Raw genomic sequence first — 27,231 nt, forward strand, 5'->3', positions numbered from 1 at the left:
AGGATCATATGGTTCTTAGTTTTTCTCTTGCTGATATGATGAATCACATTGATTGTTTTACGAGTGTTGAACCAGCCTTGTGTAGAAATAAACCACAATGAGATACCACCTCACACCAGTGAGAATGGGGAAAATTAACAAGGCAGGAAACCACAAATGTTGGAGAGGATGCAGAGAAAAGGGAACCCTCTTGCATTGTTGGTGGGAATGTGAACTGGTGCAGCCACTCTGGAAAACTGTGTGGAGGTTCCTCAAAGAGTTAAAAATAGACCTGCCCTACGACCCAGCAACTGCACTGCTGGGGATTTACCCCAAAAATACAGATGCAGTGAAATGCCAGGACACCTGCACCCCGATGTTTCTAGCAGCAATGTCCACAATAGCCAAACTGTGGAAGGAGCCTCGGTGTCCATCAAAAGGTGCATAGATAAAGAAGATGTGGCCTATGTATACAATGGAATATTCCTCAGCCATTAGAAACGACAAATACCCACCATTTGCTTCAACGTGGATGGAACTGGAGGGTATTATGCTGAGTGAAGTAAGTCAATCGGAGAAGGACAAACATTATATGGTCTCATTCGTTTGGGGAATATAAATAAAAGTGAAAGGGAATAGAAGGGAAAGGAGAAGAAATGAGTAGGAAATATCAGAAAGGGAGACAGAACATGAAGACTCCTAACTCTGGGAAACGAACTAGGGGGTGGTGGAAGGGGAGGAGGGCGGGGGGTGGGGTGACTGGGTGACGGGCACTGAGCGGGGGCACTTGACGGGATGAGCACTGGGTGTTATTCTGTATGGTGTCAAATTGAACACCAATAAAAAATAAATTTATTATTAAAAAAAAGAAGTTGAAAGAATAAAATAAAAATACAATTTTCTTATTCTTGTAATGTGTTTATTTTATACAATGTTTTAAGAAAAGAAATGTTTTAAGAAAATGGCAGTAATTTGCAGCATATACAATTATATTCAATTTTATAAAATGTAAAGACCTCTAACTGTGTTTGTTATCACTCAAGCGTATCCAAAATAAAACAAAGGTCTATTATTTCAGACTGGAAAATAATATGCTAAATATAATAAACAATTTTTTAATTTTTTTAGTTTAACTAGACTTGCAACTGGATTGTCAAATTTCTTAATGATATAGCAAACTGACTCTTTAAGGCAGGAGCCACACAAATCAAAAGGAAGAAATTAATATTTTATTTATCCACTACTATCATTTCCTGACCTACTATGTATCTAGTCCTCAAAACAACCCTCAAAACAAGTGGCTCACGAGATTCATAAAATAACTACAGAGAACTTCTAGAAATGAGAAATGTAACAACTGAAACAAAAAACATAAAGCCTAGTTCAAAAAAGATGAGGCACAAAAAAATTAGTTAAAAAAAAAAAAGAACACAGATCTGAAAAAATTAATCAGAACACAGATTTTTCTTTCTAAATTGGATATCCTATGTATCATTAATTCATTATATTTATAACAAATCTCAAAAGTGCTTCAAACTATATTAAGTAAATATATTTATATAGAAAGAATTAAAATAATCTTTTACTTCTCTTTTTTAATGAAAACAAAACGGATAAAGGAGAAGAATAAAGGTGAGTTCACTGAGATTCAACATCTAGAAAACAGATGTTCCAGAAAGAAAAGATAAAACAGAGGGGAAGAAACAATCAAAGAAATAATTCAATGAATTTTCCCAAAAGTGAATATCCAAAATGAAGGGCCAATACTTTGGAAATAAAACACTGCTCCAAGGGGATCCCTGGGTGGCTCAGCGGTTTAGCGCCTGTGTTCGGCCCAGGGCATAATCCTGGAGTCCCAGGATCGAGTCCCGCATTGGGCTCACTGCATGGAGCCTGCTTCTCCCTCTGACTCACTCTCTCTCTCTCTCTCTCACTCTCTCTCTCTCTCTCTCTGTGTGTGTGTTTATCATGAATAAGTTAATGAAATCTTTAAAAAAAAAAAAAAAGAAAAAAAGTCAACACTGCTCCCAAGACAGAATACGACCAAGTTTAGAAACAGTGTAGGAAAAAAAAGAATCTGAGTTTCCACGGAGAAGAGAGACAAAAAAAAAAAAAAAAAAAATAGAGGGGAAAAAAGTACATGAGAATTCTCAAGGGCAGCCCTAGAAGCTAGATAATTGGGTAATATCTTCAACATCCAGTTGGGTAATATCTTCAACAACCAGTTAAGAAAATTATTTCCAACCTACAATTCTATTCAGCCAAATTATCAATTAAGCATGAAGGTAGAATAAAAGCCATTTTTAGACAGGCAAGGCCTCAAAAACTATATACTTCCAGATGTACTCTTCCTTAGGGAATTACAGAAGTTCACCAAAACAGTGAAATAAACAAAACAAAACAAAACAAAACAAAAAAAAAGGATCCAGGAAATAGGTGATGCAACAAAAAAATATGAAAGCAATCCTCAGGATGATGAAGTCAAATTCTTACACAAGTTCTTAGGGAAACAGCTATGCAGCAGATGCAAACTCAAATCAGAAACAGTGTACTAAAAGGAGCTCTATATTAACAGGGCTGAGTTTAGCGTCAAATCTAATAAGTGTACTTAAAAACTTGGCAAAGTAAAAAGTTAACTATAAGAATAAATACAAGTGAGAAGTTACCAGATAGGTCTTACTCTAGCCTACAAAGCTTCTCCATGACTTAGCACTGGCTTTGTCTCTTTGACATCAGTATATTACTCTATTCAATTAGCTTCAGCCAAACTGGCCTTCTTGCAGTTTCTAGAAAATGGCCAGCACACTCCCAAGTCATTTTGTTTTGGCTATTGCAAAGAACACTCTTCCCCCAGATATCAAATAAGGAATATCCCTTGCAGGTCTTTGCATAAATGTCACTTTCTCAGTGAGGGTAACCTGTCTACCCTAGTTAGAATTACAATCCATACCCTACTCCCCACCCTGCTGCTGTCCTCCATCCCCTGTTCATTTTTCCACACCAGACTTATCAGTTCCTTAAATACTTCATGTTCATTGTTTGTAGTCTGTCATCCCCTCTAGAAGTTCCATAAGGTATATACCAAGCATCAGGAACAGCATATGGCACAGAGTAGGAAATGAATGTTTACCGAATGAATGAGTAAATAAATGAATCAACAGATAAATAAGAATGAGAAGGCAATCACACAATACTACAGAAGGTTCTTGTCTCACCCGTGAAAGCATCTACATAACCCTAATAATATTCACACTAGAAAATCACAATTGAACAAGTGAAGGCTAGATTTTTATATGTGAGGACTGAGTAAGAAAACTAGATACTCATCTTCCACATAGAGACATTAATAGGAAATGTGTAAGACAGAGAAATCAAGAAGTAACAACATAAGCATTTTTATGTATGAAAACAATCAAAGCTATCAAATAAAGTGGCCAAATAAAATAGATCAAAGTAGTTATCTTTGGAAAGAAATTGGGTGAAAAGTTCAGTGTTTTAAATTATTTAACAGTTGAAGCTATATGCAGATAGAACTCCAAAAAGGTAAATTTAAAAAAAAGTCACATGTTGGAAGAAGATACTATATGCACATAACCCAGAATTAAATAATGTCAAGACCAAACACTCAATAAAAATTAAGAAATTATATAAAAAAGCATTTCACAGGTGACAAAACCTGAATGGCCAATAACATGAAAAGCTGTCCAACCTCATCAGTAATCAGGGAAAGAAAATTAAAACCACAATGAGATATTCTTTTATACCTACCAGATCAGCAAATACTTAAAACTGAGATATCAAGGGAGCTAATAAAAAAACACAGAAACGTTCATGCACTGCGGATGGAATTGTACACTGGCAGAAAACACTCTGAAAAATGTTTGCATTACCGAGTAAAGTTGAAGATGTACTTACTCAAGAATTCAGCAATTCCACTACTACTTATAGATCCTACAGAAACTCTTACACATATGTGTCAGAGGAATGCATAATCATTTTGGCCACAGTACTATTTTTATAACCAAAAAAAAAAAAAAAAAAAAAAACCTGGAAACAAACCAAATTTTCACTTACAGGAGAATGAATAAATATGCTGCAATATATTCATAAAAAGAAATGTCCAAATGGTAGTAAACTAGAAAAACATGCATCAAAAAGCAGGTCTCAAAGGAAGATTTGTGTGTCTTCCGTATGATTCCATTTATATAAAGTCAAACAGCAAAACTAAGAATGAGTAAAGTGTTAAAACTATAAAGAAATCAAAAAATGATAAATGCAAACTTTAGGACAGTGGTTATCTCTAGTGGGGAGGGGATGAGGGAAAAGCACATACAGGACTGTGGGGGGTGTGGGTTCCTTTGCAGTATAAAAATCTCACAATCATAAAATTCTGAACAAAAAAGACCCATGCCTGAACAGAATATAAAAACTGCACACCTTTTTCATCAAAAAGACTTAAGTACAGAGAGGGTCAGAGAGTTTAAGGACTTACAAACAGACACAGAGTAAGTCTCAAAATTCAGAATTTAAGCTAGGTTTGTCTGATTTACAACTTGGTAACTCTTCCCAGTTAGAGAACCAAAAAGCTAGCCTGGCTACCTTATAAAACAGAAAAATTTCACCCTCAAATAACAAAATTCAAGAAAAGAAATCACCAGAAGTAAAAAATTCCCAATTTTCAATGAAACCTCAATGTAGGTGGCAAATCCATGGAGAAGTGGCATATATGAAGAAGGGGCAACAGAGGCAGGAACCAGCTGTGGAACCATCAAAGCAGCCCTAGTCCGCAGAGAAGAAAGGGGGGCACATGTACTGAGACGTCCTATGCAAGGGCACTTCACACAGAGCATTTTGTGAGTTCTGTCAACCTGCTGGAGTCCTAGAAGTTAGGTACCTACATTTTACAGATGAGGAAAATAAGATTTAAGAAAGAGAAGAAAAACTTCCTCATTGCCCAGTGTAGCTCAAAGCTCAGTCAGCCAGATGAACAGAAATACTCAGAAGAGGACTACAACCATATTATAGATACTGAAGACAACTATACTAGAAAGAAGAAAATGAGGAAGTCAAAATAAGCAGAATGGACCATTTCTTCTCTCTGAAACTGTGCCAAGACTTTTCCATGCACCTGATGCTCTACCAAATAGAAGAAATGGTTGCTTACCTGTGGCCAGGATGGTACACAGCTGTGTTGATTCCATGAGGATAATGACTACTGAAGCTGAAACAATGACTCTCTTGATAACTCTGATTTGTTCCAACACTAAATTTAAGAAGAAAAAAATACCAGGAAGGCACAATGAGAGACCAAAAAATACCCACTACAACTTTTATAATTTAAAAGGCACCACCAAATACAGCTGCAGATACAAAACCACCAGAACACTGATAGTTATTAGTGGTAATATGAATAATAGAAAAACTCTAGGAAAAGGTAAAAATTAACTATCTATACTCTGACTCAGTAGTTCCACTCAAAGACAGTGACCCAAGAGAAATAAAAGTACATATCTATAAATACTTGTATAAGAATGGTCATAACAGGGATCCCTGGGTGGCGCAGCGGTTTGGCGCCTGCCTTTGGCCCAGGGCACGATCCTGGAGACCCGGGATCGAATCCCACATCGGGCTCCCGGTGCATGGAGCCTGCTTCTCCCTCTGCCTGTGTCTCTGCCTCTCTCTCTCTCACTGTGTGCCTATCATAAATAAAAAAAAAAAAAAAAAAAGAATGGTCATAACACCTTTATTCACAGTATCCCAAAACTGGAAATCAGAAGTCTGCCAAAAGAACAAATCATGAATGTTATGATCTGAATGTCTGTGACCCCACTATGGAATGAATGTCTGTATCCCCCAATAAAAAAAAAACTTAATTTTAAACCCCTAATGCCATTGTGATGGTATCTGGAGGTGGGGTCTTTGGGAAATCATTAGGTCATGAGGATGACGCCCTTATGAAAAGAATTACTGCCCTTAGGAAGCCAGAGATCTAGCTAGCTCTCTTTCTACCATGTGAGGAAGCAAAAAGTCAGTAGTTTGCAAACCAAAAGAAGTTTCTCACCAGAACCCAACCCTGCTGGCACCCAGAACACAGACACCCTTGGGAAGTGTGAGCAGTAAATTTCCGTTGTTGATAAGTCACCCAGTTTATGGTACTTTGTTGTAACAACTCACACTAGGACACATGAAATATTCATACACTGAAATACATTAGTATTATAATAAAATGGAATAAACTGATACATGAAAAAATACAAATAAATGTCAAAATATGCTAAGTGAAGGAAGCCTCAGACAGGATAGTGCATACTATGAGTCCATTAATGTGAATTACCAGAACAAGCAAAACGTATCTAGGATGGAAAAAAAAAAAATAAGCAATAGCTGCTCTGGGGGTAGGTGTAGACAGATTTACTGGGAACGAGCAGGAGGGAACTTTCTAGCAGGATGGTAATGTTCTGCATCTTCATAGGGGTTTGAATTACACAAGTGTATGCATTTGTCATAATTCACTGGCTGGTACACTTACAATCTATACATTTCATTGTATGCAAATTTTATTTCAAAAGAGAAAACTATAAGAAAATGTTAAACTTTTAATTAATGACATGCATACTAAAGCATTTAAGTATTAACTCTGAAATTCATTAAAAAATAATATTAATGGCTAGATGGAGCGATGGACAGAAATGTAATATACAAGCATAGTAAAATACAAACTACAGAATTTAAGTGAAGGTATAAGAGTATTTACTATACAATTATTTCAACCTTCCTGTTATATTGGCAATTTTTCATAACAAAATGCTAAAAGAACAAACAAAACAAAATCTGACACTAGGCCAGAGAAAAACATTTCAAATAGGAGTTCCCAAATAAAGTATATTTTTACCTTACAAGGTAACTTTTAAGTTCTCCTCGGTAATTGATGACCAGGAGTTCTGCAGACCACTGTGCACTGGCTTTATATTCTAAAAATATCAACCCGGCAATGGCATAGCTCAAATCACCTGCTAAACTGGATGCCTATAGAAAAAGAGGCAAATTAAGTTTCTAAAAGATTCCAAATAAGTTAACACATGCATAGTTGGAAGACATCCCAGTTGCTGGCCTTGCCAGGTGCACATTACAACAGTCCCAGAACTGCTCCAGATACTGAAGAATCATGCAAATCAGAGTGCCTAGAACCAGACACCCAACTTTACACCTGCCCTCCCAACAAAGGCTAGAGACACACAACTCCCTTTGGATGAGAGATTCACCTAGATATGAGAATTTCTGTTGGGACTGTACTTCTGTTGGGGGGGCGGGGAGCAATGCCACCATTCAACCCCAAAGAATTCTAAGATACAGAGTTCAGATATAAGCTCCCAAATGATGATTTTCATTGCTAGCAGTAACTAATGCTCTTAAAAAAAAAAAAAAAAGAAAAAGAAAGAAAGAAAAGAAAAGCCTTGGGGCACCTGGGTGGCACAGTTGGTTGAGCATCTGACTCTTGGTTTCAACTCAGGTCTGACCTCAGGGTCATGAGATCAAGCCCCAAGTCAGACTCTGCGCTCAGCACAGAGTCTGTTTATTTCTCTCTCCCTTCACTACCCCCCACACATACATGCCCGCTCTCTCTCAAATAAAATAAATCTTAAAAAAAAAAGTCTCAATCACTTCCATTTGCCCCATCAGCAGCTAAAAGGAAAAGACAAAACATTCGCTCAATGGCAACCTTTTTCAATGAACTAAATATCAGGCTATATTGTTAAGGATCTGAAGGCAGCACCTTGGGAAGCACACAAAATAAAGTTTATCACGGCAAATGACTCCTTACTGTCCAGAACCACAAAATAAATACTGCAGCCAATGTGGCTACTGAACACTTGATAGTTAGTCCTAAGTGGGATAGACTATAAATATAAAAATAAACATGACATTTCAAACACTTGGAATCAAAGAAAGTAGAATAGCTCATTAATAATCTTTATATTGATTACATGTTGAAATAATATTTATGATATATTAGGTTACATAATAAATTTCACCTGTTTCTTTTGACTCTTAATGCTACTAGGAAATTTTAAATTACACATATGACCACATACATAATTCACATTACTTTTCTATCAGACAGTGCTAAGTCTAGAAAACAGTGATCCAAACTTGTTAGTTTGGCTCCCCTGGACTTCCATAATATGAGCCTAACATATTTTTTCAAGTTTTCTCACTCATTATTTCTGAACAAAAATTGTTTTCTATGTCACAGGTTCTTATCCCTAAGCTTCTCATTAAAAATCAGCAAAAACGTGTAAACAAGGTTAATGCCCAGAGCCCACTCCAATCAATTAAATCAATTTCTGTGGGTTGAACCTAGACAACCAAGTAATTTTATTTTCCTTTTCTTTACAAAGCTTCCCTGCTGATCCTAAAATGCAGCCAGAGTTAAGCACTGAGGATCTACCTGCCTCTGTATCTTGTTCATTCAAGGGAGGATATAAAGTAAAAAGCACTGGATTCCTGAAAGAAACAACTTATTAACTGGATTGCCATAGGAAAAGTCATTCAACTGCCTCTCAATTTCAGTTTTCTAAACTGTAAAATGAGGATAATATCTGGCCAATCTACTCAAAGGGTTGTGAATATTAACTAGGAGTATATATCAAATTCATTAATAAAGTATAAAGCACTATACAAATACAAGTTATTACCACCATTTTTTTCTCCACTCTCTCTTTCAATTTCTATCCCCTTTAGAGTATCAATTCCAACTCCTTGGAGAGCTGTTCCTGTTGTGACCGCGCACGGACTGCCTTCCCTCACTAGAACTTTCTACCATTTTTCTGTACCTTGGTTTAGTATTTACTTACCACCATGTTTCCATAATGGTGGACCACCTCTGAATACTGTATTACAAAATACACAGAAAAAATATTTCACGTACAGATATCTACTAGAACATCTTACATTCACAACTTATTCAGATTTATAGGTCTATTCCCCTCTCGTCACATTCGGTCACTCAAGTACCTTGGTACTTTTTGAATGCCTTTTACGTAATCAGTTGAAGGTTATGCACGTACCGGGGTAATAACAAAGAGTTCGCTTCCCATGAGATCAAACACCCTCACAGTTCCTGTACTTTCAGCATAGGCCAGCAGGGTACAATCATAACTCCATGCTACACGTCTCCACTGGGGTTTAGGGTCTTTTGGAACTAGAATGAAAAGAAAAGAAGTGCTTTTAACAATGCGTTACACAGATAGTTTAGTTGCAGTAACTATAAATATTAACTAACTATTCAACTACATTATATCCTCTCCCAAGGATTTCTAATGCTTCAGTTCAATAGAACACTTTCCAGAGCCACTCCAAGTAAAAGTGGGAAGTATAAACCACAGCAACCTCTGCCCCACTTACTTAAGCAGCAGAGACTATGGACAACCAGGGTCTATTGAACGCTGAGTATGACTTGGTCTGGAAAAGGCTCAGAAAAGTACACCTCAAAATATTTATGAAATTAAGATAGATCAAAAGCATAGAGAATGGGCAGAAAATAATTCCAATCCAATGAGCTGAGCAACTCTAGCAGCAACAAATGAAAATTTCAACAGAGATCTTTTAAATATATCAAATATAGATACCAAGGAAATACAATTGCAGAGTTATACAGACACAGTATTGGAGAAATGCATATACACACATATGATTCATATACACATATATTAGGTGAATCAACTACTATCCTATTCAGTCCTACAATTATAACATTTAAATAATCAGCCTTAACAATCCAACATATGCCTCTTTTCTGAGTTTTTTCAGTAAAATAAAAGAGAGAGAGAGAGAGAGAGAGAGAGAGAGAGACCGTGAAACTCTAAACTGATAGATTTGAGGTTTTTGATGTTTTGCTTGCTTCACTATCCCCTCATTAGAAGCCCAGAACTGAAAAGACTGGTAGGACCAGTGCCCTCCCTTTATCAGCAGGGATTCCAAATGATTAGGGGACTGACAAGGTAAGTCAAGAGCAAAGAAAACCCAAAACCTAGTGTCCCGCCTTCCCAAACGGTAAGCATCTCACTACCACACAACTGGCTCTCAGTCTGGACTGAGCCTCAGAATCACCTCGGAGTGTTTCTGAGATTCATTAAATTCTCTCTCCTCTCTGGCCACTAGAATGCCTCAGTTCAAGCTGCACTAATCTCTTGCTGAGCCTCTCCCAACAGCCTCGTAACTGGTCTCCTCCCTTCAGTTTCTTTTTTCCCCCCAATCCTTCCTCCATAATCTCCAAAGAGATCTTTCTAAAAGAAGGAACAGACACATCCTGCAGCTGTGTGGTTCTCCATTTCCAAGAGAAGCAGGGCCACAATCCTCCACACACACGGAAGGCCCCTGACAAAGGGTTCCATCACAGGCTTCCAGGGTCACCTCCCACCACTTCCTCCACCACACAGCTAATAAGCCATCAACAATACAATCACCTGGCAAATAAGCAAATCATGCATACTCCAGGCTTTCATACACACTGCTGCCTCTTCCTAGAATGTTCTTCTGTACTCTTCAAATGGTTTTCTTTTGTTACAACCACTGTGGTAACAAAGGGGTACCTCCTCCTTCCTTGGCACTCTTAGAAACTGACTGCTCTCCTTTCTGTGCCCCCAAATATGCTGTACAAAACTCTTCCATAGCATTTATCACAACCTATTAGGTTGTTTACATGACTGTTTCCCCCGAGTATCTGAGCTCCGTAAAATCTACAATGTCCTATTTAACACCACCATCCTAGAAACTGGAACAGAAAGTGATTAGTGTTTCACTAATGAGTGAAGACTAAGTCTTTCAGAAAAATCTATATTAACAGGGCAAGGTAACGGAAAGAGTTTACCATCCCTCAGAGACTACCAATTAAACATGAATTACATAACTAAAGTTTTCTTTCCATCTAGATGAGATACCATAGAATTCAGACTTCCCTTTAATCTCTGTAATACACATAACAGATGTTCTGTATATGAAGAAAGAATACCAGACATCAATGAGTTTCTTTAGTTTGACTATTTATCGACAGGCAAGAAGCATACAAAAAAATCCAACAGGGCCCTTGAACACAGGAGGATTCATTAAAGACTAAAAAAAATATATATATATATATACTCTAGGAAAGAATTTTTTTAATGAGAATAAAAGAAAAAGATCAGTTCTCTGTCTTTATAAAGCTATAAAAAAAATCACACTTGGAAGTAAACACAGGCACAAAATAATAAACAACATAAGAATACAAGACCTGCCTACACACAGATGCTACACAAACACCAGCTTGAGGACAATTTAATGCCCTGAAAAATATTCACATGCTAAAGAAACACAGAAATATTTTTCCATTACTGTTCTACCTGTGATAACAGGTTCTTTTCCTCTTATTTCATTTTGATAGGATAAATAGATTTATACACCACATTCTTTATCTAAAACAAGTTCCATCTGAAAGGGATTTGTTTTCACTATTACTTCTAGTCATAACCAGTAGCTCCAGGAAACCCACCATGTGTTTTGACCCAGCTAAAGATATGTTTTCATTACAAAATAAGATTTCACATAACAATGTAAAAACAAAGACTTTTATCACCAGATTTTTCCAGCTGACTATGTGGTTTTGGAGAGGAATGAACAGTCCAGATTTTTACAAAGCAAGTGTCAATGGGGTTGTCTGAAAAGTATTCAGAAAAGCTGCTGGTAAAGTTAGCCTGCAATCTGACACTTGCCATGTTCAGAGTGAGACCCTTTCTTCTCACTCATATCTTGCATCAGTTGTGGCCCCTTCAACCAGTGGTTGCCAAGTTCTTTCCCACTTGGCGCTTTTGTCTGTGCTGCTTTCTCAGCCTAGGGCCCCCTTCTCTGAATCCTTTCCTGGCTCCTTTTCATCTTTCAGGTGTTGATTTTTTCAATTTCTCAAATATTTCAGTGATACAGATCACTTCCTCCAGGATGTGTTCTCCGGCCATCCTGTCTATGCAGCCTCAAGGTCCCATTGTTCCCCACTGTCCAACGATTTCACTTCCTTATCTTCACATATCTTATCCCAAACAATTATACATGTGTTTGTCTACTTTTTATCATCTGTCTATTCAATGAACTATAAACTCCAAAATGCCAGGTGCTGGGCCCATTCTGTTCATAAGAGATGCCCAGCACTCTGGTGGTGTAAAAGGCAATCACTCTAGATCAGTGCTCAGATTAGAAAGAGAAACAGTGAAAGATTAAGAAGCAAGATACACTGGGTTCTATTCTCAGTGTTGCCATAAAATGAAGGGTACAACCTTGGGGAGATCACCAAGGTGCAGCTCCCTCATGTGCAAGATGAAAGGTTGAATGAACAATCTCCTGTGGGGCAACTGGGTGGATTGGTATATTAAGTACCTGTCTTCAGCTCAGATCATGATCTCAGGGTCCTGGGATCGAGCCCCACATCCCGTGTTGGGCTCCCTGCTTGGCAGGGAGTCAGCTTCCCCTTCTGTCCCTTCCCCAGCTTGTGCTCTCTCTCACTCTCTTTCAAACGAATAAATAGGATCTTTAAAAAAGAGAGAGAGAGAGAGAGAGAGAGAGAGAGAGACTTGCCGAGAAGGTAAATATTTGAATGTTTGAAATAACAGTGTTGGTAAAGACATGAGAAAAATGTTATACTCCTGGAATGAAAAGTATAACCATGAAGAGAAATCTTGAAAAAAAAAAAGGAACAAACGCAATTACAAAAAATTATAAACAAAAAAAAAAGTTCTGTGGACAAAAATAAACACAAAAAGTACACCAAAACAAATTTAAAAGGAAACAGACTGGGTGAAAATATTTGCAATACATATGACCAAGGGTTAGCATTCATACTATCACATCAATAAGAAAAAGTAAAGTAATCTAAGAGTAATGTATGGCAAAAGGATTGGATCTAACAATTCACCAAAAAGTAAACATAAAAATAGCCACTTAATGTATGCTCTACCTACTAACTAAAAATATGCAAACTGAAAATTAGATTTTTTTTTCCTTTGCCTGTGAACCTAATGAATATTTTTTTAAATAGGTAACATATGGTGCTGACAGTGGAGAAAAGAAACAGCTTCAATCATTCCTTTTTCTTTTTTTTTCTTTTTTTTTTTTTTTTTTCATTCCTTTTTCATAGTTGTATAAATAGGTGTAACTTTCTGGAAAGAATTATAGTAGTAGCTATTTTGAATACTATACCCAGAGACCAACAGAATATCATTTCCAGTGCCAGGGGCTGGTGCGGGGGGCGGGGGGGCAGCAGTTAATGGGGTGCTCAGGAGAAGGACGAGTTGAGTAAGAAAAAGAGAAAAGAGAAGAAAACAAGCCACTGTGAACAACCTAAACCTCCAACAAGAGTGGAATAGATAAAGAACCATGTGGTTCACATTCTTACAATAGAGTGCTGTGGCTACATTTAAAAGACTGAAATAAATTTGTATACACCAACTAGGAAAGCTATCAACACCTTCAGAGGGAGAGCAAGCTGGAGAACAAACTATACAAGATAATCTCATTTTTGTTAAAGAAAAAAGTTGATCCATGTATATACAGCTTCATATAAACAAAGAAGGTTTTATATTAAATCATTAATATAATTTCCTATGAAAAATGTAAACCGAAAAAAATTTTTTACTTTTTCTGTTTTTTGTACTGTTTGAATTTGTTACACGTATGTACTGCTTTTGTTATTTTAAAAAAAAAAAAAAAAAGGTAACTAGTCTCAGTCTACATCTCCCACCATAAAAGAAATAAGACAGGCAGCATTCCAGAGGAAGCAAGGCAGAGATGGAGCTGTAAAAATCTGCAGAGATGAAACCTGGGTCTTGGGACATACACATACATACATATATACACAAAGACACACACACATACACGCATAGATTCTGCAGGACCCAGAACAGATGGCTACTGGGGAAAACAATTGGAGTTGTTTGGAACTTGGAGAGGATGTGGGAACATTGGAGTTCCACCCCATCAGGGTAGAGAGATGTCAATGAACACTCAGAGCTCTCATAAGCAATCCCAGAAAGACCCCACCTTAAAATAGGACTAATCTAACCCCAAAGTAAAAGCAATTCTAAATCATGTAACACTTAAGAACAAACCTTAAAAGATTAAGCTGATCCCCAAAGAAATTATCCACATCCCAGAACAAAACTCAATACTCAATTAGGGAAGAGAACAAAACTTACTAACTCAGCTCCATAATGTTGAGCATACAGTGTTAGAAAAAATAAATAAATAAAACACAAAAAGGGATGCCCAGGTGACTCAGTCATCTGAGTCTTGATCCCAGCTCAGAGTCATGAGTTCAAGCCCAGTTTTGGCCTCCATGCTAGGCATGGAGCCTACTTAAAAAATGTTTTTAAATAAAAAAATTAATTAAGAGCAGTGGGTGTTATATGTGACTGATGAATCACTAAATCCTACCCCAGTAATACTACACTATATGTCAACTAAATTGAATTTAAATGAAGAATTAAATAAAATCAATTGATCATAAATTAAACAAAAAAAATTTTTAACATTAGATATATGAGGCAGGAAAATTTCCATAATCATGGGAAAACTTATCCAATAGAAATATACCCAGAAATGATACAAATTAAAGAATAAGCAAAGACTTCAAAACAGCTATTAAGCACATTTGGGAATTCAAAGAAAAAGAATATATAGAGAATCTCAACAAAAATGTTCTGGAAAATATCAAGTCAATTTTAGAAATACAGAAATACAAAAGACAGTATCTGAGCTTGTGCTGTCAAGGGGCCCACCAGCAGGTTGCTGGGATCTCAGCATACTTACAATAAAATCTGCTCCTTAGCACCAGAAGCTCTAATTTATGGTATCTCAAAATCAGAAATATGAGAAAAATCTCTTGATTAACATAGTATAGCTCTAAAAAAAAAATCTAATTTCTAATTCTATGTGCTATTATTTAGGTCACTATTCAGGACAAAAAGAGAAAACTAGTATTTATGGCCTAGCAAACACAGCCAACACAAGTTGCAACCTCATTTAAAACATTCTCAAATGACATCTATTTTATAAAGCAATAATTGAAAAATATCAGAATGGAACCAAATAGCTCCTATTTCAGTTTGCAGACTGTGCAATATATAGTTTCAAAAATGCATTAACACCACTTTGGCTCCTTTTCTCCAAGCTTACACAGGAAAAATCATTCAGCATATGAGAGTTATTCCCATAAAGATGAGTCAGATAATAAGCAAATGATCATTAGATCAAATTATATGAAATGGAAAGAAGCCATTAATGCAGCATTAAGGTCATAAATTCACACATTCGGAAGCCAACAAAATAAAACATTAGTTCTCAAAGCATTATTATCCCATCCATGCTGCCACATTAACTATACACAGTAAAACCTCTAAAAAATGTTATAATTTGTGTGAAATAGAGGGTTAAGCTTCCCATTTTCATGTTAACTTGCAGATTTCTCAGTTTACATACTAAGTGTGGATATCTAATGTCATAGCTCAAAAGGGCCCTGCAGGTCTGAATCACTCTAACATTCTGAACGTGCTTCTCAGCAGCTCACAGTGGGCTCCCCAAACCCTCACCCAACAGAAGCACAGCACTGGGGAAAAGGTAACCGAATACCCATCCCTAAATTATTCCAGGAATTTCTTGATCTTTACACATTATGTAAGCCAGATCTGGTCTACTTTAATAAGCATTGGTGAGGAAACTATTATCGAAAGTAAGTTCAAAAAAAAAAAAAAAAAAGAAAGAAAGTAAGTTCAGAAAATGCTAGAGCTCCAAGCTTTAGAAATACACAAATACTATATATTTCTCAACAAGATACTAAGCTAACAGGGTCTCTTATCTATCGTTTGTGGTATGTATACATATTTGTGTGCATGAGGAATCAAAACCATGAATACCATGATAATCATCCATGATTTTATATATGTATATGCAAGCTATTATAAATCTATATATACAGTCATGAATTTCTAAAATTAACTCACAGGAAATATGCAAATATACTTTGTTCAGACACAAACTCATAAAAATCATTGTAATAGTTCCTAAGTATCACTACCCACTGAATAGGATGAAGAATTATGTGCCAACATGTGTGAGACATCATGCTGGACATCGGGAACAAAAAAAGTTGAGTAAGATGGGAGGCCTGCCTTCAAAGAATTTACAATCTAACTGGGAATCAGATAAGCAAATCAGCAATTAAGGGGCGGGGGGGGGAGAGTACATTAGCCTGAGTGTGGGGATACATGTACAAACAAGTCCTAGGAAAACATTAAGAAAGATGTACAAATGATGAGGAAGCAGGCAGGGAGGAAAGGTTCCCCAAAAGACCCAAAGCCTGAACTAAAATATGCAAGACCCATTAATTAAATATAAAAGTGGAGCTTCTAAGCAAAAAGAACTATCAGTACCAAGGCATGAAAAGCACGATGGGCCTGGAAAAGCATGAGCTGCTTTGTACTAGAACACAGAATGTCTGACAGGGGGATTGTCAGGGACAGACAGACTGGAAGGTCCGAAAAATTAGCAGGATTCTACCTATAGTCAGTAGGGAACAACTGATAGATTCTAGGCAGAGTAACTGCACTAGTGGTGGTGGCAGTGATAAAAGCTTAAGGTCTCCTAAGTACTTAGTATGTATCCGACATTATACTAAGAGCTTTACATAGATTAGCTCATATTTTTTTCCACAACCCCATCTATAACATTATGCCATTACAGATAATTGAGGCTCAGAGACTAAGGTAACTTGTCCAAGGTCACATTTCTAGAAAGCAGGGAGCCAGATCTGAAGGATAACTTGATGGCATTTCCATTTAACAGTAATCATTTGGCAAGCAGTGAGAATTGTGGATCATTGAGAGGCAAAGAGAAGAAAACCTGGTCAGGAGACTGTTGTATAAAAAACAAAGTTAAAATGTTAAAAGCCTGAGCTAGGGCTGTGATGGCAGAAGTGCAAAAGCAGAGGCGAGACACCAGGGCAAAGGCAACGCTTCCCCATTGTGCCACTCAGTACAGTTGCAGTGAATTATTTTTCTTCCCTGACAGACTGCAAACCCTTAAACCAAGGTTACCTAGCGCTTACTCCTCATTCTATACACAGCGCCTAGCAGAGTGCCAAGCACATACTAGCAGCTTAATATTTGTCAAAGAAAGAAAAAAGAGAAGGAAGAAGAATGAGAAAATGTGTTGATTCTTGGCTTGGTATATACAGGCAATTGGATCACTGACAATCCAGGGGACAAAGCCAAGGAACAGATTACAAGAAGAGGTTAAATTTACATTAACAAAATAGGCAGTTTTACATTTGCTTTTAGGTTATGCATACTATGCATACAGACAACTCCATAAAGAACTCTATTACTACCTTACCCACTATCATGTATGGAATTATAGAGGTAGAGCAATTCTGACCTACTAATAGAGTATCACTATTCATAAAACTGAAAACATCTTTCAAACGTCTGATCTTTAATTTTCTGAACACATGTGGGTGACCAAAAATGAGAAAAGGAAACTCACCCTGAGCCACTCACTAATGTCACATCTGACAAGGAGCTGAAGACCAGCATTTCCACAGGGAAGTTGAGGGAAATCCTCTGCATTACCATCATATCGTATTGCAGATTTCAAAACTATCAATGTTTTCCTTCTCCTCACTCTCACTGTTGAAGATTTATCATCTTACCCTAACACTACTTTGAGATAAAATATGCATACTGCGTTCTTCCAATTAAATGAGAAAATGCATGCAAAGCACTAAATACAGTGGTACACAGTAAGGACACCATAAATGTCTGTCATCATTACAACCACCATGATTACCATCATTAGGATGCCTACAACAGATGGACTGCAGGTCCCTAAGTAAAACACACAGAATAGTTGCATTTACCGAAAGCATCCCCTTAATTATTTTCTTCCTGTATGGGTTCCTCTGTCTTTTCCTACCTGCTCCTACAGTCAGAAACACACCCCTGGCTTCTCCTAACTTCTATTCATCCCTTAGGCTGCTTTCCAAAGTCACTTTTTCTCAACAATCTCCTCTCACAGCCCTGGTTAAACATTTAGTCTACTCTGTATTTTTCCTTCATCAGATTTGTCAAAATTAGTAATTATGTTCTCAGTGTCTATATACCTCAAGAGAACCATGCCTTTTTGCTCATGGTCATAGCCCCAGTACCCCATGAAATGTATATGTATATGACATATACATATATATAATTATATACAATATATACTAATGATAGTAATCTGTGCTGAATACAGAAGAATGATCAAATCCTAGACTTTTTTTTTTTTTGCTAGTCTATATCTAATCAACTCTGAATTTTTTTTTTTTTTTTGCATTGAATTCAAAATAAAAGACTAGAGCCACCTGACTGGCTCAGTCAGTAGAGCATAAAACTAGATCTGAGTCATGAGTTCAAGCCCCACATTGGGTAAAAAGATGAAAAGAAAAAAAAAAAAAAAAAAGACTAGAGACACAAAGACTTTATCCCAAAACCGGTGCAGAATTTTAAGTCTCAATTTCAAATCTCTTCAAAATGTCCAAAATGGACAAAGCAAAACATTTAAGGCAGTAAATCAATTTAAGAGGTTTTAAAATTATTTTAATAAAGTCAAACAAACCTTGTTAATATTTAATATCTATTCTGACTTTTTAGGAATACTGTTAATGGTTGAAAATTTGAAATTTTCACTTTTTCAATATTTTGGAAACTCTTACCTTGACATTTCCCAATAATAGACGTAAAATCATCTTTTGCAGACCTGCAAAATAGGCGTAAAATTAAACCAAGTTTCCCCATAACACGATTTCATCATACTATGAAAGTCCACAAAAACGATAAAGTAGACAACTTGTCTGCGCAACACCACTAGTCCTCTCAGATGTGGATTTGTGCTCAAATAAGACGTTTTCATTGATGACATTTTCTTTCAATCTTATTTCACCAGAAACGGGGAGCTACACTCAGAATACAAGGATATAAGCAAAAGTTCAATTAAGCATGGTTTTTAATACAATACAGATACATGGTCCCTCCCCAAAGGTTCTGATCCAGCAAATATGGAATGGGGCCCAAGCAACAATATTTTTTTAAAGCTCTACAGATTGAGGGATCCCTGGGTGGCGCAGCGGTATGGCGCCTGCCTTTGGCCCGGGGCACGATCCTGGAGACCCGGGATCGAATCCCACGTCGGGCTCCCGGTGCATGGAGCCTGCTTCTCCCTCTGCCTGTGTCTCTGCCTCTCTCTCTCTCTCTGTGACTATCATAAATAAATAAAAATTAAAAAAAAATTTTTTAAAAATAAAAATAAAAAAAAAAATAAAGCTCTACAGATTGATATGGGTCAAGAACCATGGTCTGTATCATATTGCAAAGTTTAAATCACTTAGGGAAAAAAGTCTTGCTTTAATAAAACAATAGCTTTAAACCATATTTGTTACTAGAGACCTATTTAAAATCTGTGATCTTGAAATATATACCAACGTAGTATAATTATTATATGTTCAGAAATGAAAATTGGTAAACCTTCTAGGAAATAATTTAGTAACAATTATCAAAAAACTTTAATGCCCACAGTAATTTGATCTGGCAATTCAACTTCTGTAATAAAGTTATCCCTGGGAAATAATTACAGATACACAGAGATCTCATGGAAATTTATGCAGCCTATTTTATGAAAAAGAAAAATACACCCAGTATAAGATTAGATTTTGCTAATGCACTCAATAAAATATTATGCAATTACTATATGTGATTTGGAAATTATTATGAACATCTTCCCATAAGTTATAAGAAAATAGGTATCAAATAGAATGTATTGTTAGAATAAAGATCACACCCACACATACACATACAGAAAAGGTGCAAAGAACATACAACATTTTGGCGGACCCACAGGTAATTTGCAGTTCTTCTCTCGAATATTTAACTCTTTTCTAATATAGAAATTAAAGCAAATTTTAAAGACTAATGTTTATTAAAATATGACAAAAGCCAATTATAAATATGGTAATAAATTTCAAGAAATTGACTATTCAGCCTCCAAGTGGAATACAGCATAAAGAACATGGTCTTTGAAGTGATGCTGACCTGATTTCAACTCATCTGGGAAACCTGGACAAAATATTCAATAGGAGTTTTATTTCCTCCCAATATAATGGGATGGGTAATAGCAACTTCATAGCTTAGGAAAGGATTAAAGACATTACATATAAATTAGCAAGAACTAGACCTAAGTCAGTGTTCATTATTTTCACCCTTAATATCCTCACAAATAATAGCTGCTCTTTTACTGGGGAAGGGAAGGGGGCATAAATTTGGTTTTGTCAAAACTTCTTAAATATATTCACTTGAGCAAATTTGGGGGAAGGTGCCTTTTTCTGTGAGTCCCTCATTTTAATGCTTTTTGTTGTGTTCTGTGATGGTTTCTATTTAGTTCCCATATTTGTAACAGCCTATAACCATTAGAAATTGTTACTTCACTATTTAGGGAAAAAAGAAATACGTTATTAGCCACTTATAAAACGTAATTACTGCCAAACTACAAATTAAAGTAGCAATTCACAAGTCTCTTTTTAGCCACGTGAGCCCCCACACACAAGCAGGTTAGATTTGCCATATTAGAGCAAATAACTGGTCATCTGCCACTTGCTACCAACATACTGGCAAACGGCAGCCCTAATACAATCTTGCAAAAGGCAGGGCTGTCTCTGAACTAAAACTGACATGTGTTTCAAGCTTTTCATTTTTTTCTCCTCAAAAAATATTTCCTATTTAGGACTGCTCCCAAGAATTGAATAGTGACCCTAGACACCAGAGTGATCTTTCATATTCTAATACAATCAACAAATATTTACCAAATACCAGATGCCTACTATACCACTACTGGAGCCAATCTTGCATTGTATGTGTTCTTTACCACAGCACAAAAAATAAATGGGAATAGTGAGAACAAAGAAGCTCTTAAACATTCAGGCACAGCCACTGTTCATAGGGTTTACTTTGAGGATCTACCCTGCCTTTTTTTTTTTTTTTTTTTCCCCCTGACCATTCCACATCTTGGCTCAAACACTCTTCGTTACAGGTTACTAGATGCACACATTTTGTATTAATTCAGCAAGAGGAAAAGATTGCCAACTCTGAGCAAGTCAGTGAACTAGGCCCTGTAACACCTGCCAAAGTCAGCTTCATGTATGCCACTTGCAAACACCTTACTCACTTATCAAACATCAACTAAACACCTATTATGTTCAAGGAAATATAAACTACTAGGGAGAGGCAGCTGGGTGGCTCAGTAGGTTAAGTATCTGACTCCTGATTTCTGTTCAAGAGGTCATGATCTCAGGGTCGTAGGATCAAGCCCGCGTTAGGCTCCACACTCAGCATGAAGTCTCCTTGAGAATCTCTGTCCCTTTCCCTCTGTCCATTCCCCCCTCTCTCTTTCTCTAAATAAAATCTTTAATAAACTGCTAGGGAAAAAGGACAGCATTGCTTCTTGCAGACACCAGATCCCACTCACATTGAATTTTTAAGGATTTTTTGTTTGTTTATTTGAAAGGGAGTGTGTGCACAGAGGGAGTTGGAGAAGCAGACCCCCCGCTAGCAGAGAGCCCATTGTAGGGCTCAATCCCAGGACCCTGAGATCATAACCTGAGCCGAAGGCTGATGCTTAACTACTGAGTCACCCAGGTGCCCCCACTCACACTGAGTTTTAAGTAAATGACAACCCTGGAGTTGTGCAGAGCAGTAGTCCTAACTATACCCAGGGAAACCCACATGTAAACATACAAGTATATACAGCTAGACAACATGATCAAAAGGTACTATAGATTAGTGGTTAAAAGCAGGAACACTGAAGCTAGAATGGCAAATTTCAAATCCTCAAGCAATGCCAGCTTCCTCATTTCTAAAATGGAGGGAAATAAGAAGACCTACCTCACAGATTAAATGAATTAACACATTAAGCCCTTACAAGAATGTCCAACACCGTTAGTATTATCCTATCCCTAAGTATAATAGTGTGTTGATTATTTCAGGAGCATAAAGGACTGGCACATAACCAGGGATGGGGGTGGGAGGTCCATATGGATTATGTTCCTGAAAGGCTTCCTGGTGGAATTCATACTTTACCATGTAAGAGTCCTTAGATATACTAACGTTAACAAAAGCTTTTGCAAATTACACACCAGATGAATAAGATCTTGATGAGCATGACTACCATTGCCTAGAAATTTTCCCTCACTACTTAATCTCGAATACAGGAGTGAACTCCTAGAGCTGGATATGTGTACAAGTTTTAGACATATTCTACCCTCTAACAATCCAGTAGCAAATCCTTTTATAAAAGCAATTTTTTGTTCTCTTCATCAAAAATTTTATTAATAAGTTCCAGAAGCACTTGGTCAAACTCTTCTTCACAGATCTAAATATCAATCCCATTCCCGTATACATGTTCTGATCCTAACACCTAAAATCATTCCACTGATGTTCTCATTTCATGGGATAAAGATGGAAATTTTGACGATTAACTGCTATTGATAAAGTCACACCATAAGCACATTTCTCAAAAAGATACATTTCACATTACTGCAATAAATGGAATACCAAGCTCTCACCCACTCCTATGAACAATGGCAGTTAAAGAATTGTGCCAGCTTGATGTTTACGGATGCTGTAGAAAAAGAGAAGGACCTGCCTATCAAATTCTGGCCAAATTAAGTAATGTGGTTATGGAAGGCTGTCATTATTGCCCATCATCTCCATTCTGAAGATTTTAAGAAGGATTACAAAACAAAGCTTCTGCATCTGAAGTTGATACCCCAGTGAAAGCAAACACTCTCTCTACACCCCCAAAAGTTGAAGGGTCCTGTTCTGTTTGGAAACTGGAAAAAGAAAGAAATTACACAACGGAAAGCTAAAACCAGTGTGATAACAACTGAATTATCCTATATTTAATCAAGAATAATTAGGTGTCAGAAAAAAAGTTTTGGCTAGTATCTAGGCACCCTGAAATTTTGGGCTCATTGCTTATTTTTTAAAAACCAAGAGTCAGGTCTTAAGGAAACAGTGCAACATGTTTAGTCTGATGTAGTGCAACATGTTTAGTCTGCTGTAGCTAACTAGTTTCGGGGTACCTGGGTTGCTTAGTGGTTAAGCATCTGCCTTTGGCTCAGCTTGTGATCCTGGGGTCCCGGGATCGAGTCTCACATCAGGCTCCTCGCAGGGAGCCTGCTTCTCCCTCTGCCTATGTCTCTGCCTCTCTCTCTCTCTCTCTCTGTCTCTCATGAGTAAATAAGAAAAATCTTTAAAAAAAAAAAAAAAAAAAAACACTAGTTTTCCTTAGTTGCTACTGTAGCTATTTCTTTCACAACAAAAATATTACTTAAAAAAAAGTACATGGATATCCCATCTTAGAGAAGCCTTCTAGATGTGTAGAGAATACCACTGAATAGCTCAAGATGACAGAGAATATCACTGGTCTCAAGTAATATGGAATCTCTGTCTTCAGTAGACCCATATTCCATCTACAGCTTTATGCCAACAAAGCAAAGTAGCCCCTACTTTTTTTTAATACTTTCATAAGCATTTGTTTTAGCTGACTGTGCAGTAACCAGTCAAACAAGGGTGACTTCCAGAGTTCTGAAGATACGCCTTGTCTACTAAAAAAGTAAAATTTCTCAGATGACAGCAAAGTGATCTGGGGAAGCAGACTGTGCTACTCTGACAAAATATACTTAGTCCTGTAATTGGCATAAGTTGGTGTCTGGCACCTCACAGAATTATGTGGGTCAAACCCCTTTAAATATGCCTCTTCAAAAATATTAGTTCCCATAAATCAAATAAAATTTTCTCAAGGGAAATTTTAAATATGAATAATATTAACAATTACCTGATCTCCACACACTGATCTTGAACAGCAGCCAAAAGTTTTCCATTGCTTTTATAGGAAAGAAAAAAAAAAAATTCTATATAAATAGTTGTAGCAAAAAAAAAAAAAAAAAAAAAATAGTTGTAGCAGTCTTCAACAAGAAGATTTTAAGAAGTTAAAATTATCTTTAAATGTATTCACATCTTCAGTCATCCAACTTTTGACCTTAAAATTAAATAGGAATATCAAGGTACCAAAGCATACATAAAAATGATTCAATATAGTTGAACTAATACATTTAAAAGGTATCAATAATATGTGACAAAGGCAATTGAAATATAATATTAAAAAAAAATCAACACTACAGGCCAAAAGGACACCAAAATTAATATCTGTAATGGAATTTAGATGCTAATCCTAACAGAGAAATACATAAATGTTTAACACCTTACCTTGCAAGTACCAAATGCCAGTTTATCTGTTTATTGACCAAGCGAACCAGTCCATCAGGGAGCAAAAAAGGCACAGGGCTGAAACAACATATTAGCTAACTTAAAATTTAATCATCAAAGACACATATAAGCAAATAAGTATTATAAGTAGCATATATAGTTATAGCAAGACAGGATGTTTTTCATTAAGATATAAAATTTGAATAAACTGGGAAACCCAAAACTCAAAGCTACTAATTGGTTATGTGAAATTTGACCACACACATCTTTTCTTCCAGAAAAACACAGTGGTATGCTCAGATATAAATTCTGTGTCCTAAGGGAAAGGTATCGAGGTTGCCAGTAACAGCAGAGTGAGCTTGTAAGAAACCCTTCCTGCCATCCACACCTAGAAAATCTGATTCACCTCTAACAAAAACTAATTCTAGTATACAACTAAACTCACAGGAAAGAAAGAAATCTCCAAGTACTAGAAATGAAAAGGGAACTTAAAAGTTAAAACTGGATACAGGTACAAGAACTCAAAACAAGGGGTAACACCTGGGACTGGAAATAAGCTGCAGGGCACAGAAAGAACAAGAGCCAGAAGGGAGCTCCTTACTCCCTGTAAGGGCCAGTACCCACCCATGGCAAGACTGCTCTCAGTGAAAAGAGGACCAGACAAACCTCACCGGGGTTGGGGGGCATTCAGGAATGTCATCTCTGTCTGAAATTCAGTCTGTGGGGGAAAGGGAATGAAATCCCCTATGAAAAAGCAAAACCCCAAACCTTGAACACATGTAAGAGCAGACTGCAATTTCACTTCACCCAAGTGGTGCAAGGACAGCCAAGCACAGGCTCACAATAACATCATTTACAAAAGACAGGAGGAAAGGATTCACTGTCAGAGCACAAGCAGATACAACCAATCCAGAATAACACAGGAGGAAATCAAGAAAATAGATGGAAAAGAATAGAGAAAACAAGCTGTTGGGGGGAAAAAAAATAAAAATACACACAAGAGAAAAATACACTATGGAAATTAGAAAACAAAAATGTAGGATAAAGGTATCAGTAATATACATTCAGCATATTTGTGTTCATTTCTAAAACACAAAATATTTTATACCATGGAAGTTACAGAAATATTATAACAAACACCAACCTGAGGAGGATCATTTCCTCTGGGGATGGGGGGAGGGGGACGATGAGTTACAACATTTTGCATAAAAAGAGAGAGAAGGCTATCTGAACCAGACAGCAACAACCGCCTAACTCACACAGAGATAATACTATAATAAACATGTTCAGACTTAGTGTCTATACTTCTCAGTCTATTTATAATACTTCATAATTAAAAGAAAAAAACTCTAAAAGAAAAAGCCACTTGAAACAAATATTGACCCCAAAGCCTGTAAGTTTAATTACCATGAACTCAAGAGCAAAACTGAACTTTCTGCAGTTAATTTTGTTACTTATGAAAGTAACATATCATTGAGAAGATTAAATAATCACTTCATGGTGCACTGACACATGAGGACATATTTTTGCCCACACTTCCCTAAGATGTTCAAGGCTAGCAACCTAGGCCACCCAGTGAGCACAGGAAAAACAGCTCATCTCTTAAATACCCACCCCTATCCCTGCCTCTCCCTCAGCTCTCATCTCATTACCCTCCCTATGTACACACACCCAAAAGCAAGATAAAATTAAATAAGAAATTGAATTTATACACACATAGACACACACACACAAAGCAGAAAAACATCGGAGCTAATCCTAGAGAAGAGCCAAAGGTCTCCTTTATAAAACTATTATCTCTGGAGCTTTTAAGATTAGATGTCCCTAAGGAAAAAGCAGTCTGTTAAATAAGTCTGTAAAACAATCCCTATACACCTGTCTAAAAGCAGAACTATATTCTTTGTCAGAATGATCATTTCCTTGTTCTTTTTAAGGCTGAACACTTGCACCATGCCTAAGAACAGACTTAACACTCAAAAAGAATTAAAAAGTACCCAAGAACTGAAATTTAAAGACCTTTCCTGATGCACAGCAACTGAATATTGGCCACAAGAGTTTTGACACCATAAGAACAAAATTGTTTTTCAAAAGATCCTCAAGCTACAGATCCATCATGTGGGCATTCAAGAGAAGGCTGAGAACACTCAAAGAAAGCAACAGTCGTCCTGAGATATTCTGAATAATGACTAAAAACCAAAAATTACCTTCAGTCAACTGAGAGATCTTGTCAGTATATCAACTATTTGAAAAGGTCTATTTCATTCACCTAAATGTCAGCATCTGTACCACAATCTGGGACTGAATTCTGAAAACTTAAGTCATAAATATTTGTTTTTAACATTCACACTGTTCTCTGAACGGACACTTACCTATACCAGATGTATTGACGTAAAAATAATAAACGATCTGTAATAAAAATAGCAAAACCAAATAAGAATCAGCTATTCTTTAGGAATTGTTTTCAAATTAGCTTCGGTGATGATAAATCTAAAATATACTGCAGACTGAATCATTACAAAACATGGAGAACAAAATTCTTAAAAGAATATAATCCAATACACACTGTAACTTTTATAAGATCATATATTTGTGTATAGTAAGTCCCGAGTTTGTGTTACTCAAAACTTTGGTGAAGCATTTCCTGACAGTACAAAAAGGAAATGTGGGAAGTGTGGTTTGGGAGGTTAAATTTCGCCAAAGAGGCTTTAATAAAACCATGGAGAAGTCATAATAATCACCCTTTAAAACCAAAATATTCATATAAAAATTAAAATACTATTTTATACTTTATAACAAAGATTTAAAATAATATCTAAAATGCAGAAGTCCAGAAGAAACAAAATCTCTAACACACTGAAAATAAAGGGACACCTCACTTAGGTAG

At 36.6% G+C, this 27,231-nt stretch overlaps 1 protein-coding gene across 3 annotated transcripts in view; it reads right to left on the minus strand.

The window, feature by feature from the left end:
* NBAS (NBAS subunit of NRZ tethering complex) overlaps positions 1 to 27,231 on the minus strand; it is a 319,521-nt gene that overhangs the window by 288,360 nt on the left and 3,930 nt on the right. For all 3 annotated transcript variants that reach the window (XR_005372117.1, XM_038560813.1, XM_038560814.1), the window contains exons 3-9: positions 26,717 to 26,753; positions 24,348 to 24,425; positions 23,917 to 23,964; positions 18,746 to 18,789; positions 9,048 to 9,181; positions 6,872 to 7,005; positions 5,144 to 5,242 (exon numbers count right to left, since the gene is read on the minus strand). Coding sequence is in view for 2 of the 3 variants with exons in the window: in XM_038560813.1 (XP_038416741.1) it covers positions 5,144 to 5,242; positions 6,872 to 7,005; positions 9,048 to 9,181; positions 18,746 to 18,789; positions 23,917 to 23,964; positions 24,348 to 24,425; positions 26,717 to 26,753 (574 nt within the window). In the remaining variant the exon portion in view is untranslated. The remainder of the gene's footprint in view (positions 1 to 5,143; positions 5,243 to 6,871; positions 7,006 to 9,047; positions 9,182 to 18,745; positions 18,790 to 23,916; positions 23,965 to 24,347; positions 24,426 to 26,716; positions 26,754 to 27,231) is intronic.

This window comes from Canis lupus, chromosome 17, assembly GCF_011100685.1.
Source record: "Canis lupus familiaris isolate Mischka breed German Shepherd chromosome 17, alternate assembly UU_Cfam_GSD_1.0, whole genome shotgun sequence".
NCBI lineage: Eukaryota > Metazoa > Chordata > Mammalia > Carnivora > Canidae > Canis > Canis lupus.